Source organism: Sus scrofa, chromosome 5 (assembly GCF_054392235.1).
Source record: "Sus scrofa isolate SSC_HxYL_T2T_F1_AM1 chromosome 5, Sscrofa_HxYL_maternal_Yorkshire_Landrace_v2.0, whole genome shotgun sequence".
NCBI lineage: Eukaryota > Metazoa > Chordata > Mammalia > Artiodactyla > Suidae > Sus > Sus scrofa.
Window position 1 is genome coordinate 16,032,261 of NC_139387.1, and position 17,310 is coordinate 16,049,570.

Consider the following 17,310-nt stretch of genomic DNA (forward strand, 5'->3'; position numbering starts at 1 on the left):
TGTCACAAGTAGTAACACTGATGCTTTGATAAAAAAAAAATAGTAACAACTTGGCCACTGTGGAGAGTTATCTAGAAAATCAACAGCTAATGATACACTATTTTACTTTTTGACAAAGGTTAATGTGTCCCAACTCTGCATATTGTTTTCCTTGCTTACATTTTATAGCTTTGGCAGAAAATGAAAGGAAGGGGAATTCTTCCATAGTATCAAAGTACTTAAATGCAAGGCACATGTATGCCTAGGAGCATGCATTTAAAGTGAGTACTTGAGACTTCCCTTCGTGGTGCAGTGGTTAGCGAATCCAACTAGGAACCATGAGGTGGCAGGTTCGATCCCTACCCTTGCTCAATGGGTTAACGATCTGGTGTTGCCGTGAGCTGTGGTGTAGGTCACAGATGTGGCTTGGATCCCGCGTTGCTGTGGCTCTGGTGTAGGCTGGCAGCTACAGCTCCAATTCGACCCCTAGCCTGGGAGCGGCCCAAGAAATGGCAAAAAGACAAAAAATAAAATAAATAAATAAATAAATAATAAAGTGAGTACTTGATGGAGAATAATGTGAGAAAAAGAATGTATACATGTATGTATGACTGGGTCACTTTGCTGTACAGTAGAAAATCAACAGAACACTGTAAACCAACTATAATGGAAAAAATAAAAATCATTTAAAAAAATAATGAAGTGAGTATTGTGGTCCCCATCAGATCCTTGGAGAACAAAGCTCAGATATGGTCTCAGCAGAGCCAGCATTCAAACCCCAGGGTCTGTCTGATTCTAAAGAGCCTTCATTCAGCCTGTATTTGTAACTTTTGAATTTAAAGCATAAGCACTCCCAGGAGTTCCCCTGTGGTGCAGCAGTTTAAGGATCTGGCATTGTCTCTGTAGCAGCTTGGGTCACTGATGAGGCACGGGTTTGATCCCAGCCTGGTGCAGTGGGTTAAGGACCGGTGTTGCTACAGCCACGGTGTAGGTTGCAGCTGCTGCTTGGATTTGATCCCTAGCCTCACTTCCATATGTAGCAGGTACAGCAAAACAAACAAACACCAAAAAAAACCCCCACCAAAACCCACAAGTACTCCCAAATTGTCTTGTGTGTGTGTGTTTGGTCATGCTCATGGCATGTGGAAGTTCCGGGGCCAGGGATCAAACCCATGCCACAGCTGTAACTAGAGCCACAGCAGTGACAACACTGGATCTTTAACTCGCTGGGCCACAAGGGAACTCCTTCCCAAGTCATCTTTTGCTGCACTTCATAAAGTGTGCTCATTCTAACTTCAAAATTTCAGTTTTATTAGTCAGTCAATAAAAGATCATTCGGCATTCAATATGTAGTAGGCCCTGTATCAGGCCCTGGGGTGTAGTGAAAGGAATGTCTCTGCTCTCAAGAAGCTTCTATGTTAGCGGAGACAAAAGACAAAAAAACACATTGAAAGGAAGACAATTTCAGAGCCATGAAGAAGGTAGAGGAAGACAGTTTGATAGAGAGTGATGAAAAGTGTGCCGATTTGGCAGGTGGCTGAAGAAAGCTTCTCTATGACAGTGACCTTCAAGCTGAGAAGTGAATGGGGAAAAGAAAGCAGCTGGTGAAGATGTATGTGAAGAACACTGAAAAAGAAGGATGAAGGACATAGTCAATGGGACAGGAATAAGTTGGTGTGCTCTGAGATCAGCAAGGAAGCCAGTGTGGCAGAAACACAGTGAGCAGGAAGGAAAGGAGTGAGTGAGAGACATGGCCGGCAAAGGAGGCTGGTCATACTAAAGAGTTTGGATTTTTTTTTTCTTTCTTTTTTTGGTCTTTCTGCCATTTCTAGGGCTGCTCCCGTGGCATATGGAGGTTCCCAGGCTAGGGGTCTAACTGGAGCCGCAGCTGCCGCCTACGTCAGCGCCACAGCAACATGGGATCCAAGCCGCAGCAATGCAGGATCTGAGCCATGTCTGTGACCTACACCACAGCTCATGGCAACGCCGGACCCTTAACCCACTGAGCAAAGCCAGGGATCAAACCCACGACCTCATGGTTCCTAGTCAGATTTGTTAACCACTGCGCCACGACGGGAACTCCTGGATTTTTTTCTTCTAAGTGTAATAGAACTACTGAAGACTTTTAAGCAAAGACATGATCTAATCGGATTTACCCTTTAGAAGGATCACTATGGCTGCCTGTAGCTGTGGAAGATGAACAGTGGGGAGCTAAGGATGAAGCCTGGGCAACCAGTTAGGATGGAAAGAGCCCAGGTCAGAGATGATGGTGGCCTGGCCTGGGAGTGTAGCAGCAGAGCTAGTATAAAGGATCATGGTGGAGTTCCCATTCTGATGCAGTAGAAATGAATCTGACTAGGAACCATGAGGTGCGGCTTCAATCATTGGCCTTGCTCAGTGGGTTAAGGATCCGGCATTGCTGTGAGCTGTGGCCTAGGCCGGCAGGTACAGCTACAATTAGACCCCCTAGCTTGGAAACCTCCATATGCCGCAGGCGCAGCCTTAAAAAGAAAAAAAAAAAAAAAAAAAAAAACCTGATCATGGCAAAATGCACTCACCATGGAAAACCAAACAGATACACCTACTCTGGCCAGTAATCTTAACAAATATTAAGGATTATTATGAACAACATCCCCAGGAGCAGGACGACTATGACCCAGATTTTAATGAAGGAAAACTATTATGTTTACTATTTCCCTGTTTTAGAACAAACAAAAAAGCTCTAAATGGAATCAAATATTTTATGTTGTCCTAATTGATAGAAGAATGCCCCCCAATTTATAAATGGCACTGTGAGGTTGAAGATCCACGAGCCAACTTTGCCTCTAATGATTTACCTGCAGTAACAGCTACAAGCCTTTTCTCCTCTCTCTCCCAGGGGATTTGTGAGCCACTGAAACCAGAGAGAATGAGACAGGATACAAGGGCATGGCTCTAACTAGAGGTCCTTTATGAGGGGAGGGGTTAGACAGGGGTGCCTATGTTGCTGTGATTCCCACCGCCATAGACTTCTGGATTACCTCTTAGCACTTTGGCAGCTCAGCTGCATTTATTTATCAAGGAGGGAGTAGAGAGGGCTGTAAGAGCCTTTTTTTTTTTTTTTTCCCTTCTTCTTTTTAGAGCCACACCCAAAGCATGTGGAAGTTCCCAGGCTAGGGGTCGAATCAGAGCTGTAGCTGCCCATCTACACTACAGCCACACCAATGCCAGATCCAAGCCGCGTCTGTGACCTACACCACAGCTTGCAGCAAGGCCAGATCCTTAACTCACTGATCAAGGCCAGGGATCGAACCTGCGTCATCATGGATGCTAGTCAGGTTCATTACCACTGAGTCGTGACGGGAACTCCTATGGGGGTCTTTAGAAGGGGATTTAATGTAGTCTAGTAGGCTCAGAGTATCAGGAAAAGCTTCCCTCAGGAAGTGACATATAAGCTGAATTCTTGAGATTATGAGTAACATATATCCTAAAGGAATGGTTGTAAAAACAAGTGTAAGACCAGGAAGGATAAATCACGAGTGTGGAATTAGCAGATACAAACTATATAGAAAATGGATCAACAACAAGGTCCTACTGTAGAGCACAGGGAACTACACTCAGTATCTTGTAATAAACCCTAATAGAAAAGAATATGATATATATATATGTATGTATGTATAAATGAATTTGGTGTATCACCTGAAACATGATAAATCAACTTTGCTTCAATAAAAAACTTCAAAAAAAAAACAAATATAAAACCTTGTTAGAGGAGTTCCCATCGTGGCTCAGACTAAGAACCATGAGGTTGCAGGTTCGATCCCTGGCCTTGCTCAGTGGGTTAAGGATCCAGCGTTGCCATGAGCTGTGGTGTAGGTCACAGACGTGGCTCAGATCCTGCGTTGCTGTGGCTCTGGTGTAGGCCGGTGGCTACAGCTCCGATTCGACCCCCAGCCTGGGAACCTCCATATGCCGCAGAATTGGCCCAAGAAATGGCAAAAAGACAAAAAAAAAAAAAAAAACCTTGTTAGAGAAATAAATACTGTTAACTTCCAGTGGATATTATACAAAACCATTCAGGAATCAGTGTGAATATCTGTGTCCATGGTACACACACACAGACAGCTTATGCACAGCAGATGCCCCAGGTTACCTGTTCTCAGGGAGGGCATCTTGTTTCAACTGAAAGTTCTCATTTACAGCAATCTCATGAGCAAGAGTCATGTTTGATAAGTTCCTTGCTGCAGCCATCACTTCATCAAATGTTACAACCCTGGGAGGGCTTGTTGCTGAAAGGAAAACAAAATTCAGTTAATGCTATGGAAGAGAAGCTGCCATCCAATGAAGCCTCCTGATGCACACAGGGTTTAAGTGACTCCAATACATATTTTCAGGGTTTTACAAGTAAGACGCATACATACTAAAATAGGTGGATCCCCCTGCTTAATACCTGACTTCAGAAACTTAAGAACTCCTTTGATAGCTTCAGTTACTATATTGATAATAACTTCTCAAATGTTTCTGAGAAAATTTTATTAACATAAGCTATTATAAGTTACTTTTTAAAATTAGATCACCTAATTTTTTAGTGCCTATTGATATCTGCACTTATTACATGGACTATATAGGAAATTGATGACTACTTTTTATTCTGTGATTCATAAGTCTCATAAGTTTTTTTTTTTGGTCCTTTTTAGGGCCACACTCATGTCATATGGAGGTCCCCAGGCTAGGAGTCTAATCGGAGCTGTAGCCCTCCGGCCTACGCCACAGCCACAGCAACGCGGGATCCAAGCCACGTCTGTGACCTACACCACAGCTCATGGCGACGCCGGATCCTTAACCCACTGAGCAAAGCCAAGGATTGAACCCACAACCTCATGGTTCCTAGTCAGATTTGTTTCTTCCGTGCCATGGCAGGAACTCCAAGTCTCATAAATTTAAGCAGACTCAATAGTTTCTAAAAGTATATGCAGTATACTAATGTTCAAGTCTAAGTTTTGCTAATTAGCAATTATCATTTGATTTCACTGAAGCATAACTTACCTCCTCATAGGGTTGTCCTGAGGTGATTAAACAAGATAATTTAAGTAAATAATAATAGGGCAAGAACTCTATAAGTGCAGATAATTACAATAAAATAAATCTGATAAGCTGGATAATCCACTTCTCAGTAGGAGCTAGTGAATAAAGAATTATTCTAATAATTTATAAAGATTAATTCAAAAATTATTCTGGAGTTCCCGTTGTGGCACAGTGGTTAACAAATCTGACTAGGAACCATGAGGTTGTGGGTTCGATCCCTGGCCTTGCTCAGTGGGTTGAGGATCTGGTGTTGCTGTGAGCTGTGGTGCAGGTCGCAGACTCGGCTCGGATTCCGCGTTGCTGTGGCTCTGGTGCAGGCCAGCGGCTACAGCTCCGATTAGACCCCTAGCCTGGGAACCTCCGTATGCCGAGGGTGCGGCCCTAGAAAAGACAAAAACAAACAAACAAAAAACCCCAAAAAGTTATTCTAATAAACCATGTCTTTTTAAATCGTTGTTGGAAATCCTAACTTCTGTTAAAAGTCATTACCTCAAACAACAGTCCTAACTGGCAATACTTTGCTACCAAAATAATTTTAGAAAGAAGAGGAGGAGGAGGAAGTTGGGAAATGGAGATGAAAGAAGAGGAAGAGGAGGGAGGAGGAGGAGCAGGGAATGGAACAATCAGTAAAACCCTTCTTCAGGACGCCGTGGTCCACCGAGGTACCCTGCTAGAGACACCAATCCCATATACAGTATAAACAGTGAGAAAAAAACACTGAAAGCTGAGTGGCTGCTAATAAATTCTCTTGCCAATTCTCTGTCCCATTAAGATTTTCCTTAAAAATGTCTGTACCCTTTGGCACGGCAATCCAATTACATCCAAAGGAATTCCTGGAAAGGCTTTATGCACCAAGATGTTCATAAATCATTATTTGTGACAGAGGGAAAAAAAAGGAAATGAACCAAATGTCCAATGAAAAATCAGAGGTTAAATAAATTGATGGCATATTCACTTGATGAGATAGTAAGTAGTCATAAAAGCAATGTTTTAAAAATATATTATCATGAGTAAATGTTTTAGTTGTAATAGTAAGTGAAAAGAGTCCACATGGATACATAAGTATGTCTATGTGACACAAGGCACTGCCAGCTGTCATCTTTGGGTGACATTATTGGCAATAGTTTCTCCTCTCTCTACTTATCTACTTTCTCTCTCTCTCTCTTTTTTTTTCTTTTTGTCTTTTGTCTTTTTAGGAGGTTCTCAGGCTAGGGATGGAATTGGAACTGCAGCTGCCAGCATACACCACAGTCACAGCAACGCCAGATCCTTAACCCACTGAGCAAGGCCAGGGATCGAACCTGCATCCTCATGGATACCAGTTGGGTTTGTTAACCACTGAACCACGATGGGAACTCTGACTTTCTCATTTTTTAATGAGAATGTACACATTTCAAATAAACACAAACGAACAAACTTTTTTTGAAGTGGGCATTCAATCATACTAAACATCAGTTGCTTCTTTTTGCATTTGCTTTGGCAGTTTAATGGGTTATATTTCCTACACAAAATGCCAATTAAAAAGCTAAAAAAAAAAACCCACATCTGTTTCACACGCCTCTAGCTTTCACACACAGAAAAGGAAAAAGGTATCCCCCTTCACCAAGGCCACTCTTTTAACTCCTTCTTACACCCCTAGTGTGGTAATTCTCCTCCTGGGCACTTTTCTGGGGGAGATTTGCACAATGGCTTTTGAAATCAGCAGGAAACCCTTTAGATTATTTCACTTCCTGCCTGACCCTTGAGTTGGGGCAAGTTTCCCCCCATGTAAATCAGAAAGGACAGATTTGAATTTATCCTTGACTGTGGCTCAAAAACAGATCTCAAGAAGGAGTAGCTTTCCGCTACTTGAGAGAGAAGACAGGTGGGGCTGGGAGACCTGATTTATAGTCAGACCAAAGCAGATCAGAGACAGCGATAAAAATAAAAATGGGCAGATTATAGACGTTGGTGGCTATTTACTGCTGAGCGCATGTACAAGACAGCTGCAGTGCCCTGGCAGTGCCATTCTGGTACATCTAGAAAAGAAGGGAAGTTAGTACTTCATGTTCACTCATTTCTAAGTTTTAAAATACAACAGGCATGTCTAGAACCACCTCCACGCCCACCCCCCAGCCTCTGCTCTCTGTCAGCTTACAAGCAGGGGAGCTGGATTTGCTGGAGGAGTCGCTTGTAAAGCTCTGCCTGGAGCACTCATAGTCACTGAGGGAAGCCATGCTTTCGGAAAACCGGGAAGAGTCTGAATCGCTCGGCTGGTCTTCGCCCACACAATGCTTCTCGCCATTGAAGGGCATCTTGTGTCACTGGAGCGTGGATAAAGAGATGGCACCTGCACAGACAAACAGACCCTGTGTCAATGTTCTGCAGCACTTCCACCCGTGGTGCCCATGCTTTCTCCTGTGTCACATGTGTCACAGCACTGGAAAGGGCCCCAGAAGATGACCTCATCCTTCTCATGCCAGGCCATCACTAGGCCTGCAAGACTGCCTTCCAGAAAGGGATTCCGCAGCCTTAGATGTGAGCTCGCATTGGGCATACTCAGAGTGAACGTGGAGCAGCTCTCAGCAGTAAAGGACCCTTAAAAAGCAACATGCATGCACACGCTCTCTCCTCCTGGGGTTGCCAAAGCGTTGGGGGTTAAGAGAAAGAGTGTGGGCTCTGTGGTCAGACCGCTTGGGTTTGAAGCTTGTTCTGTCTTTTGCCATGTGACCTTGGAGAAGTCATTTATAACTCCCTACCTCGACAATAAACCTGAGCCGAGAGACTAACCTCATTGGGTTGCTTGGTGAAATAGGATTAATTTTATTAGAGTGCTTAGCACAACCTTCACATGTTATATTATTATTATTCCTCAGACTTCACTTTAAAACAAACTATTTGTGAAATCAGCCTCTTTAGTTGTCTGTGAGCCTCCTTCGAAAAGAGGAAGACTTACTAAAATCTTCAGCTGGCAAGTCTAGGGGTTTTTCTCCTCCAGTCTCCCTTGAGCTGCCATGCTATGAAGAGTAAGGCATATTTGGGTTGTACCTGACAAAGCACTCACTGTCACCCAATGAACAAGTGGGCACAAAAGATCCTGATTCACAGGTTGGGAGAGACAGACTCTAGGAGACTTACTAGGCCACAAAACCAGTCCCTGGATTGCTACATCCAGGGCTGCTTCTGGGACACTGGATGGCTTCCCAAGGAAGGGAGGGCAGTTGGGCCCAGACACTCCTTAGAAAGGAGATCCTGGGCACACAGGATGCTCAGGCCTGAGCCCAGGAGCCTTAGCCAGGCCTGTGAGGGAGCTGGCCCTGACACGAGTGTGGTGGTAGCTGACACTAAGGAGAAATCTGGGCCCAAGGAGAAAGTACTTCAAATCCTGAATGGACAGCCATCATGGCAAAGGTTCACTGAGTCCTCTTCACACTTGAACAAATCCATGCAATGAAGTTCACAGGGCTTTTAATGCTGTCAGCATGTGAAACCACAACTACCCATAGAATGCCTGGAAATGCCAGCAGTTTCTCCATTGGTTCCTTTCATATGTATTAAGTGCCTACCATGCACCAGGCACTGGGAAAAGTAACAGTGAACAAATACATAGGGCCACCTTCTCATGGTTCTCAAGTCCAGTCACCTAAAACTGTGTGCCGGACGCTGGAGGACCAGGAAAAGGAAAGCAAGGCATTGCTGAGGAAGCACAAGAAAGGAGAGGCAGGGCTGGGGCTAAAGGGAATCGAGCCTTTGCTGAGAGAAATAGCACTCTTTTGTATCCTTTGAGTGATGACAGAGAAATGGATGGGCCTGACAGGGACTTATTAAAGGTCAAAAGCCCAAGGGCACTTGCCCTTGGCCTCACCTAAACCTTCTCCAGTCCTGCCCCTTGTAGACATGCATCCATGCTCAGCCCACCACTTTGGCAAACAGAAAACCACCAACTCAGAGGCTGCCTCTGCAGACCAAAGGGCAGGGAGTGGGGTGGAGCTGCCGGGAAGCTCCCACGTAGAGACCTTCGCCTTCTCCCAGAGTCCCGAGGTCAACCACCTTGGACACCGGCTAAGATAGGGCCCGAATCCTTGCACCCTCAGTGGTGAACTCACCTCCTATACCCCAGGCAAACCAGATCCTCCTTGAGCTTTAATACCCAACTGCTGGAAGAGAGGTGGGGGTAGGGGTGGGACGAGAAGACAGAAGACACTGTTTCAAAACCTTTCACTTCCACCAAACCTCAAACCCCCAATGAACTGCTTCACCTTCCTTCACCTTCCTGCGCTCGCTCTCTCTTTACCAACATTTTACTTCTCGTTGATGGCATTTCTTGAAAACACCACCCTCTCCAGGAAGCCTTCCCTCTGTGCCGTGGCCTGAGCTAAAAACACTCTTCTTTATAGGACTGCAGCACATCTCCTGTATCTGCATAACAGCACTTAGTCCCTCGTAGTTCTTCTCCTCCTGTGGCTAGTTTCGACTCTCCTTAATAAGGCAGGAACCGTGTCTCATCCATCATCAGTGTCAAGTATGTGACAAGTATTCATTCGGTGTCAGCTGAATCGGAATTACCGAATCCCATCTGGTACAGCTGCAACCAGAACATTTGCAAACTGATATCACTACACATTGACAGGCCTGCTGCTGTCAAAGTTCAAGGCCCGGAGCAGAAAACCTACCACCTAAACCTACCTTATGTGGCATAAGACTCAGTATTCCCTGGTCCTGTCACACTCATACTAGAATATCCTAAACGCTTTCCACTTTACTATTTCTTATGGTCATTCCACTGCAAGAACTGTGCGATGATGCTCTGCCCTCAGTTTCTCTTCACTTTGGATATTTTTCCAAGTAAAGGTGAATAAAAGCTTTCATCCGTTGGAATTTATGAACCAGGTTAACAGCTATAACTGTCCATTTCATTTTTCTACTCCAGCTGGACAGCACACTTCGTAGGTCTCTTAATTGTGTTTAACAAGGCAGCTAAGTACAAAGATTTAAAAGCTGAAAAGCTCTAGGTTAGGAGGTAGAAGTCCTGGGTGAAAGGCCAACAGACAACAATCGTCCGCTGTTGATTTGCCGCATGACTTGATCCACATAGCATCTGCTCTCTTCGCCTCATTTTTCTGAGGGTTGGGGCCAGCTATCAGGTATCTTTTACTGAGGAATTGCTAAAAGGCTATGAACCCAGAAATCCATGAAGCATCACTAGAAGTTCTGAGAAATTAAATGTACTCATGGTAGACATGCTTAATAACATGCAATTATGCTTTCTTCTAACAGCTCACTGAAGGTAGAGTTTCTGGCCTAGGAGACGTAATAGAAAATTCAGAAGCCTCAAAATATTTTTGAGGAGTTCCCGTCATGGCTCAGTGGTTAATGAATCTAACAAGGGACCATGAGGTTGTGGGCTTGATCCCTGGCCTTGCTCAGTAGGCTAAGGATCCGGTGTTGCCGTGAGCTGTGGTGTAGGTCACAGACTCAGCTTGGATCCCAAGTTGCTGTGGCTGTGGCGTAGGTTGGTGGCTACAGCTCCGGTTAGACCCCCAACCATGGAAACCTCCATATGCCGTGGATGCAGCCCTAGAAAAGGCAAAAAAAAAAAAAAAAAAAAGACGTTTTTGAAACTCTGGAGTTCCCATTGTGACTCAGAGGGTTAAAGACAGGATATTGTTTCTGTAAGGATGCAGGTTCGATCCCTGGCCCTGCTCAGTGGATTAGGATCTTGCATTGCTGCAAGCTGCAGTGTAGGTTGTAGATGTGGCTCGTATGTGGTGTTGCTGTGGTGGCGTAGGCCAGCAGCTGCAGCTCCAATTCGATCCCTAGCCTGAGTACCTCCCATATGCTGCAAGTGTGGCCATAAAAAGAAACAAAGAAAAAAGTTTAAAAACTCTCATTTAGTTGGCAGAAGCCTCCACATTACAACTGGGTTTTAGTGGATCCAAAGAGAAACTGTGCTTTGAGGCCCACTATACTCTGCCAAGAAACTGCCTGCTTCCTCATATTAATAATGCCTAACTCATAGAGTTGGTATGAGATTTCATTCAGTCAATACATGTGGAGTGCTTGGATCAGTGTTCGTCCCAGAGTAAACAGAATACAGATGTTTGCTATTATTAGCATTATTTGCTTTTGTAGTTATTGTTATCATCATTTTCACATTAAAAACTCTGGAGGGAAGAATAGCTTTATTCCACGATGAAAAAAGCATGTTCTCCCACAGATAAAAAAACTGGTAGGTAACCTATGACAGAATTCTTGCATGTGTTTGAAATATACAAATCAAAACCAAATGGCCCATCATGGTTTAAACAGTCTTTTGCAAGTTCCTTCATACTTGCTCTTTCCTTTCTTGGTCTCATGTTTCCATATAGGTCATCTGGGGACAAAGCTACTCTGACTCAAAGGCATTGAGGGTAATTACACTGCTTTCAAAGCTATTTTGGATTCTTAGAATAGTGATAGGGAAAATAGGCTGTTTCTTTAAGAAAAGTAATGCTTCTCATACCAACAAACTTAGATCTACTTGACTTTCACCATTGCACCTCACACACAAACCAAACAACTTTCTCAAAACATCACAAATCACCCTCCCTGGGAAGATTTACTCACTGGCCAACGGTAAAGTCAATGTGAAGACAGACGATAACTCCAAAACAAAATCTCCAACCCTACAGTGTGCCACAATTCAAACAGAATAATCATATTTTTCATTGTCCTGTTGCCACATTTTGTAATAATAAAGATAATATTAAGTCATTCCTTCCTAGATCAATGACTGAGAGGCAGCAGACACTTAGATATTTATTGTTGAATGAGTGGATGGATGAATGGCAGTACGACCACTGACATTTTAGAGAGGAGGGAACAGCTATGGAGACCTGAGGGACTAGTCCTGTGTTCCACCACAGATGGAGGGGAGATCAGTTTTTAATCTGCCAGTGATCCTCAGCCTGCTTCCAGATTATCAATTTTACTTCTTTATTTCCTTTCTGTATCAAACTCTGTCTGTAAATGATCCTGCACTGATTCAGGACTGCAAAGACCCACCAGTGACAATGCACATATCACCGAAGCAGTAACAACACTGGCTCTGGAGCCAGGTGGACAGGGTTCTTGATTCTGACTCTTAAGATTAAACTGACTGGGGACAGGGAACTTACCATTTATAAACTGAGGACAAAGTAGAATCTACCTCACAGAACTGTCATGAAGATTAACTGAAATAGTCTACATCCAGTACTTCAGTTCCCAGTAAGTGTTCGGCAGATTTCAGCTATTATTTTACTCTTAGAAGTTATGAGTTTTTAAATTGTCGATGTCAGAAAAAAGCAAGGGAAGGATGAAGATATCTTCCAGATGAAAAGAGACTTGACAAATGAGTACAACAGATGATCCTAAACTGATCCTGTACTGAGGCGGGGCGGCACAGGGAGGATGCTAGACACAGAGCAGACACTACTGGGTCAACTGACAGCATGGTTACAATACTCGAATCTACTGTCTGTATTACAATGTTACATTTTCTAAAGTTGATAAATTTGGAAATAAAGGCCCATGATACATGCAATTTTCTCTCCAATAATTCCAATGAGAGAGAAAAAGAGAAAACAAAGCCTATGGAGCAATACGTTTGTTGTAAATTTTTCATAATGATTTTTATTTTTCCATTATAGCTGATTTACAGTGTTCTGTCAATTTTCTACTGCACTGAAAAGTGACCCAGTCATGCACACATGTATACATTCTTTTTTCTCACATTGTCATGCTCCATCACAAGTGACCAGACATAGTTCCCAGTGCTATACAGCAGGATCCCACTGCTTATCCATTCCAAAGGCAATAGTCTGCATGTATTAACCCCAAATTCCCAGTCCCTCCTACTCCCTCCCCCTTCCTCTTGGCAACCATAAGTCTGTTCTCCATGTCCATGATTTTCTTTTCTGTGGAAAGGTTCATTCGTGCCCTGTATTAGATTCCAGACATAAGTGAAATCATATGGTATTTGTCTTTCTGTTTCTGACTTACTTCACTTAGTATGAGAGTCTCTAGTTCCATCCATGTTGCTGCAAATAGCATTTTTTTGCTCTTTTTTAATGGCTGAGTCGTATTCCATTGTGTATATATACCACATCTTCTTAATCCAATCTACTGTTGATAGACATTTAGGTTGTTTCCATGTCCTGGCTATTGCGAATAGTGCTGCAATGAACATGCAGGTGCATGTGTCTTTTTCAAGGAAAGTTTGGTCTGGGTATATGCCCAAGAGGGAGATTGCTGGGTCATATGGTAGTTCTTTGTATAGTTTTCTAAGGTACCGCCATACTCTTTTCCATAGTGATTGTACCAATTTACATTCCCACCAACAGTGCAGGAAGGTGCCCTTTTCCCTATGGAGCAATATGTTAATAGGTAAACAATAGGAAGTTCTTTGTACTGTTCTTAAAACTTTTTCTGTAAGTTTGAAATTATTTCCAAGCAAAAGGGTAAAAGAGAAGAACTGAACTAAAAGTCCAAGTCTGAGAACAGACTTCTCTTATGACGGTTTTTAGATCTTGACCGTTCCCAACACTGTGATAGCTTAGATATCACTGTATTACAAAAGCTGTTCTAGATAAATGTGTCCCAGTGTCCTTCTTGAACAGTACCTTGTGAATAAAATAGGAAATCATCTAGAGCCCTTCACAAGAGGCAAAAGAAATCATGCCTTGTAAGAGTTCTTCTCCAGGTGGGGTCTCTTTTCCTAAGAAGTCCTTTGGCAGTGGTTTATAATCCCTCTGTGATCTGGTCTCTCCCCACTTCATCCTATACCACTCCCTCCCTAACCCTTCATGCTCTGGACACAATAGCCGTCAAGGCATGACAAAATTTCTCCTTTGGAGCACTTGCACCTGCTTTCCTTTCCCAGTGGGATGTTCTTCTCCCTTTTCTATGTGGTTGGAGCCTTGTTATCATTCAGATTTGAAAGCAAGTGTTACAACTTCAAAGTGACCTTCTCTGATATCCCCACTCATTCCGTTTAAATCAGTCATCTTAGAGCTTAGAACACTGTCTGGGATAGAGTGGGGGCTCAATGAGAATCTCTGATGAACAAATTAAGCCACACTCTCCTCATAAGACAACTTGGGTTGCCCTTCTCTTCTGCCTCACTCACATTGCTCATATTCTCATTATGCAGTCACTTAAAGTACAATAGTTGCTGTTTGCAAATCTGCTTCCCCATACATTTTAAGCTCCTTGCAGGAAGCTATGTCTCCCTTCTCCAATTTCCAGTGATTATCTCAACACATCTCCAAGGCACCAATAATTCAAATTAGCAAAGATTTACAGTCCCTGAGCTTAAAGAAACTTTTGCATTGTGACTTTCCACCTTCCTAATGCTAAGTGATGGCAAATAATAACACATGGAGCTAATAGTTATTGAGTACTTTCTACGTCTCAGCCCCCATGATAAGTGCTTCAAATGTTTTATGTCCCAGAATCCTCATGATAACTTTATTAGGTATCATCATTATCCCTGTTGTATAGGTAAAACCTGTATATTTAACCTCAGAGAGGTTAAATTATTTGCTTGAGCGTTCACAACAGCAGCAGAGACACACCTCAAACCTAGGCAGTGGATCCCTAAAGCACATGCTCTTTATCACTCTAAGATGGCTGCAGAAAATTCGGTATACTGCTCATTCTTTCCACTCCCACGCTGCCAGATCAATCTGCCCATCACCACACGGACACGTGCACATGTGGTAGCACGCAGACCTTACTGCCGGGCTGGCTGCTTAAACGCTATACCGTGAAGGGCATCGCTGAAGGAGGCCACTGTCCAAAATCATTCTCAACCGCCCCACAGGAGTGACTGAAACTTCTCTACCAGAGAGCCATTCTTTATGTACTGCCAAATTCCTCCTTAAAACCCAAATATTATCAAAAGGGTTAACTGCTTACAGCGAGCCTAAGTCAAAAGCATTTGGAGGTGAATTATTCAGATTATTCAGCAGCCCCTGACGAAGGGAACCCATCCAATTAAGGTTAAGTCATGAAAAAAAATTTTTTTCAAGAAACATCTAGTGGGCATCATCCTTCAAGACCAGATCAAGGTCAGGTGCAAGAACAAGCATTCACATACTTGTAGTAAAGGGCAGGGAGTCAGAAGAGTAAGACTGGGCTCTGAAGCAAAAAACAAACGCAGATGACATGGAACATCTTCCTCCTCTGCAAAATGATGCTCTAGAATGAGTCTTACACAGCAGCGGCACTAAAAAGTTGTTCATATGCAGCAAAGCAAAAACCACAGAGCAGAGAGGTAGATGCCTGCTCCATTCAGCTAGCGAATACTGGTCTTCATCAAATTAGAGCCAACAAAGAGCTAGATAAAAGCCAACAAAGCCAGTCATTGTCTAAAAAAGCAGATGTTCACGCTACTCATAACATTACAGCATCAGGGAAAAGGGTTTCTAGGCACTTTTCACACTTGAAAACACTTCTCCTTCCGCCCCTGGCTGGCCTGTTTTAGTACTTGTTTCCCCTTCTGGGCTCCAGCAATCCCCCATACCCACCCCTCCAATGACACTGAAGCTGCTTCCACACACAACTAAGTATCTTCAGCCCTGGGCTGCTTCAAGTCAGGCAACCTCCATGGGCTGCCAGGGTGATGTATGAACTCTCTGGAGGCAAGAGGAAAAGGCAGGCAGGGCGCCACCTAAAGTGGGAGCCACTGTATAACCTCCTAAAATTTGGCAGGTAGGACAAGGCAAGGTCTTTGGGCTGGAGACCATGGCACCATGGGGGATCTTGGGGGCCGAAGGGGCACACTGGGGACAAGGACAACTTGTTTAGTTGCTTCAAGGTGAAAGTAACAGGACAACTATCGAGGACAATATTTCCCAAACTTCGGTATTTTGAGCACAACTCTTCAGGCCCGTTTCCACATCTCCATCCTTCATCCGCTAACCTGTGCTCTAGCAAACACTTCTGTTTATCTTGCCCAGATGTCTGCATTTAAATACATTTATTTTGAAAGGAACTTCACAGCGTTGTGAAATCGCTCGGTTTAAGGGAAGAGTTTTTTTTTCCCTAATACTAACGAAAACACTTAATCACGTTCGTCCACGAGCCACCTCAAATCATCGCAGGAACCCGGAGTGGCGCCACCCAGAGTAGCGGCCTTGGGAAGCCCTAGCCGTGTCTGAGAGCCCAGGGGTTCGAGCCCCGGCCTGACGGCTGTATCTCCCCTCCTGCCCACCTCCCTCCGGCTTAACTGAGGGTACAGCCAAGGGGACGCTTCGGGAATCTGCACACCCCTCGCCCACATCCTCCCGCCGCTCCTCCCTCCAGCAGCACGTTTCCTGTCAAAACAAACCCTTGGGGGAGGGGACGGCGGAGGCCGAGCCGGGTACCGAGGGAACCCCGGCAACAAACCCCAAACACACGCTTGGGGCCCCGCCCGGCCCCTACAGCCGCTCGGTTCGCCCACCCAGCCGGGTCGGGGATCGCGGGCCACAGGGTGCTCCCTCCCGGAGCCCGATGGTGGGACGCCCCCCCCGAGCCGCAGTCGCTGGCACAGGCCCAAAGAGATGTAAACAGAGGCCAGGAGGCCTCGACCCCGACGCCTTCAGGGCCCGAAGCCCGCGGCCACCTCAACACCCGCCGCGGCCACTCTGCGTCCGCGCTCCGCTCCCGCGCGAAACGGCGGTTCGAGGTCAAACAAGGGGATGCGGGGAGGATAGGGGGAGCAAGGAGCGGGGCTTCACCATCCCCGGCCCCGGCGTCCCAGGACGGAGCTTCCAGGTGGGGTGCGGAGGCCCTAGAGCTGCCCTGAGGCGAAGTGTCCCCCTCCGTCACCCCCCGGCCCATCCCCTCAGAGCTGGCGACCCCCTCCCCCGGGATGGTACACACCGGCTCCGGCGCGGAGACAGACGGGGGAGAAAGGCGACTGAGTGAAGCCGAGTCACTGGTCTCCGGGTGTCCCCTCACCGCGCACGGCACAAATACCTCAGGAACTCACGAGTCCAACAACCCTCAGCCTCCCCCGGCCCCCCCACGCGGTATTTAAAGAGCCGGGAGGGACTCTAGGGAGACAGCCACGACGTGGCCACCACGTAACTGGAGAAGGGGGGAAGACGGCATCAGGGAGCAGGGGAAATCTAGGGCACTTCAGGCTTCGCTGGCAGAGTCCTGACAGATCTGACCTAGTACAGAACATTTTCCTCATATTCGAATAAGAAAGGAGAAGAGAGCTTGGATTGAGGATTTTTTAGATGCGAGAGGGAACGGTTCCCCCCCGTGGGCTGCGAG

The 17,310-nt window shown here is 45.1% G+C and overlaps 1 protein-coding gene across 23 annotated transcripts in view; it reads right to left on the reverse strand.

The window, feature by feature from the left end:
- The window catches only part of TCP11L2 (t-complex 11 like 2), a 48,972-nt gene extending 31,906 nt beyond the window's left edge, over positions 1 to 17,066 (reverse strand). For 21 of the 23 annotated variants that reach the window (XR_014803121.1, XR_014803120.1, XR_014803119.1 and 18 more), the window contains exons 1-3: positions 16,912 to 17,066; positions 7,181 to 7,372; positions 4,112 to 4,247 (exon numbers count right to left, since the gene is read on the reverse strand). Coding sequence is in view for 6 of the 23 variants with exons in the window: in XM_021091580.2 (XP_020947239.1) it covers positions 4,112 to 4,247; positions 7,181 to 7,337 (293 nt within the window). In the remaining 17 variants the exon portion in view is untranslated. Of the gene's footprint in view, positions 1 to 4,111; positions 4,248 to 7,180; positions 7,373 to 9,128; positions 9,608 to 16,911 lie in introns of all 23 variants that reach the window. The other 2 variants (XM_084955491.1, XM_084955490.1) reach the window with 2 other exon arrangements.
- Between the last annotated feature and the right edge of the window lie 244 nt (positions 17,067 to 17,310).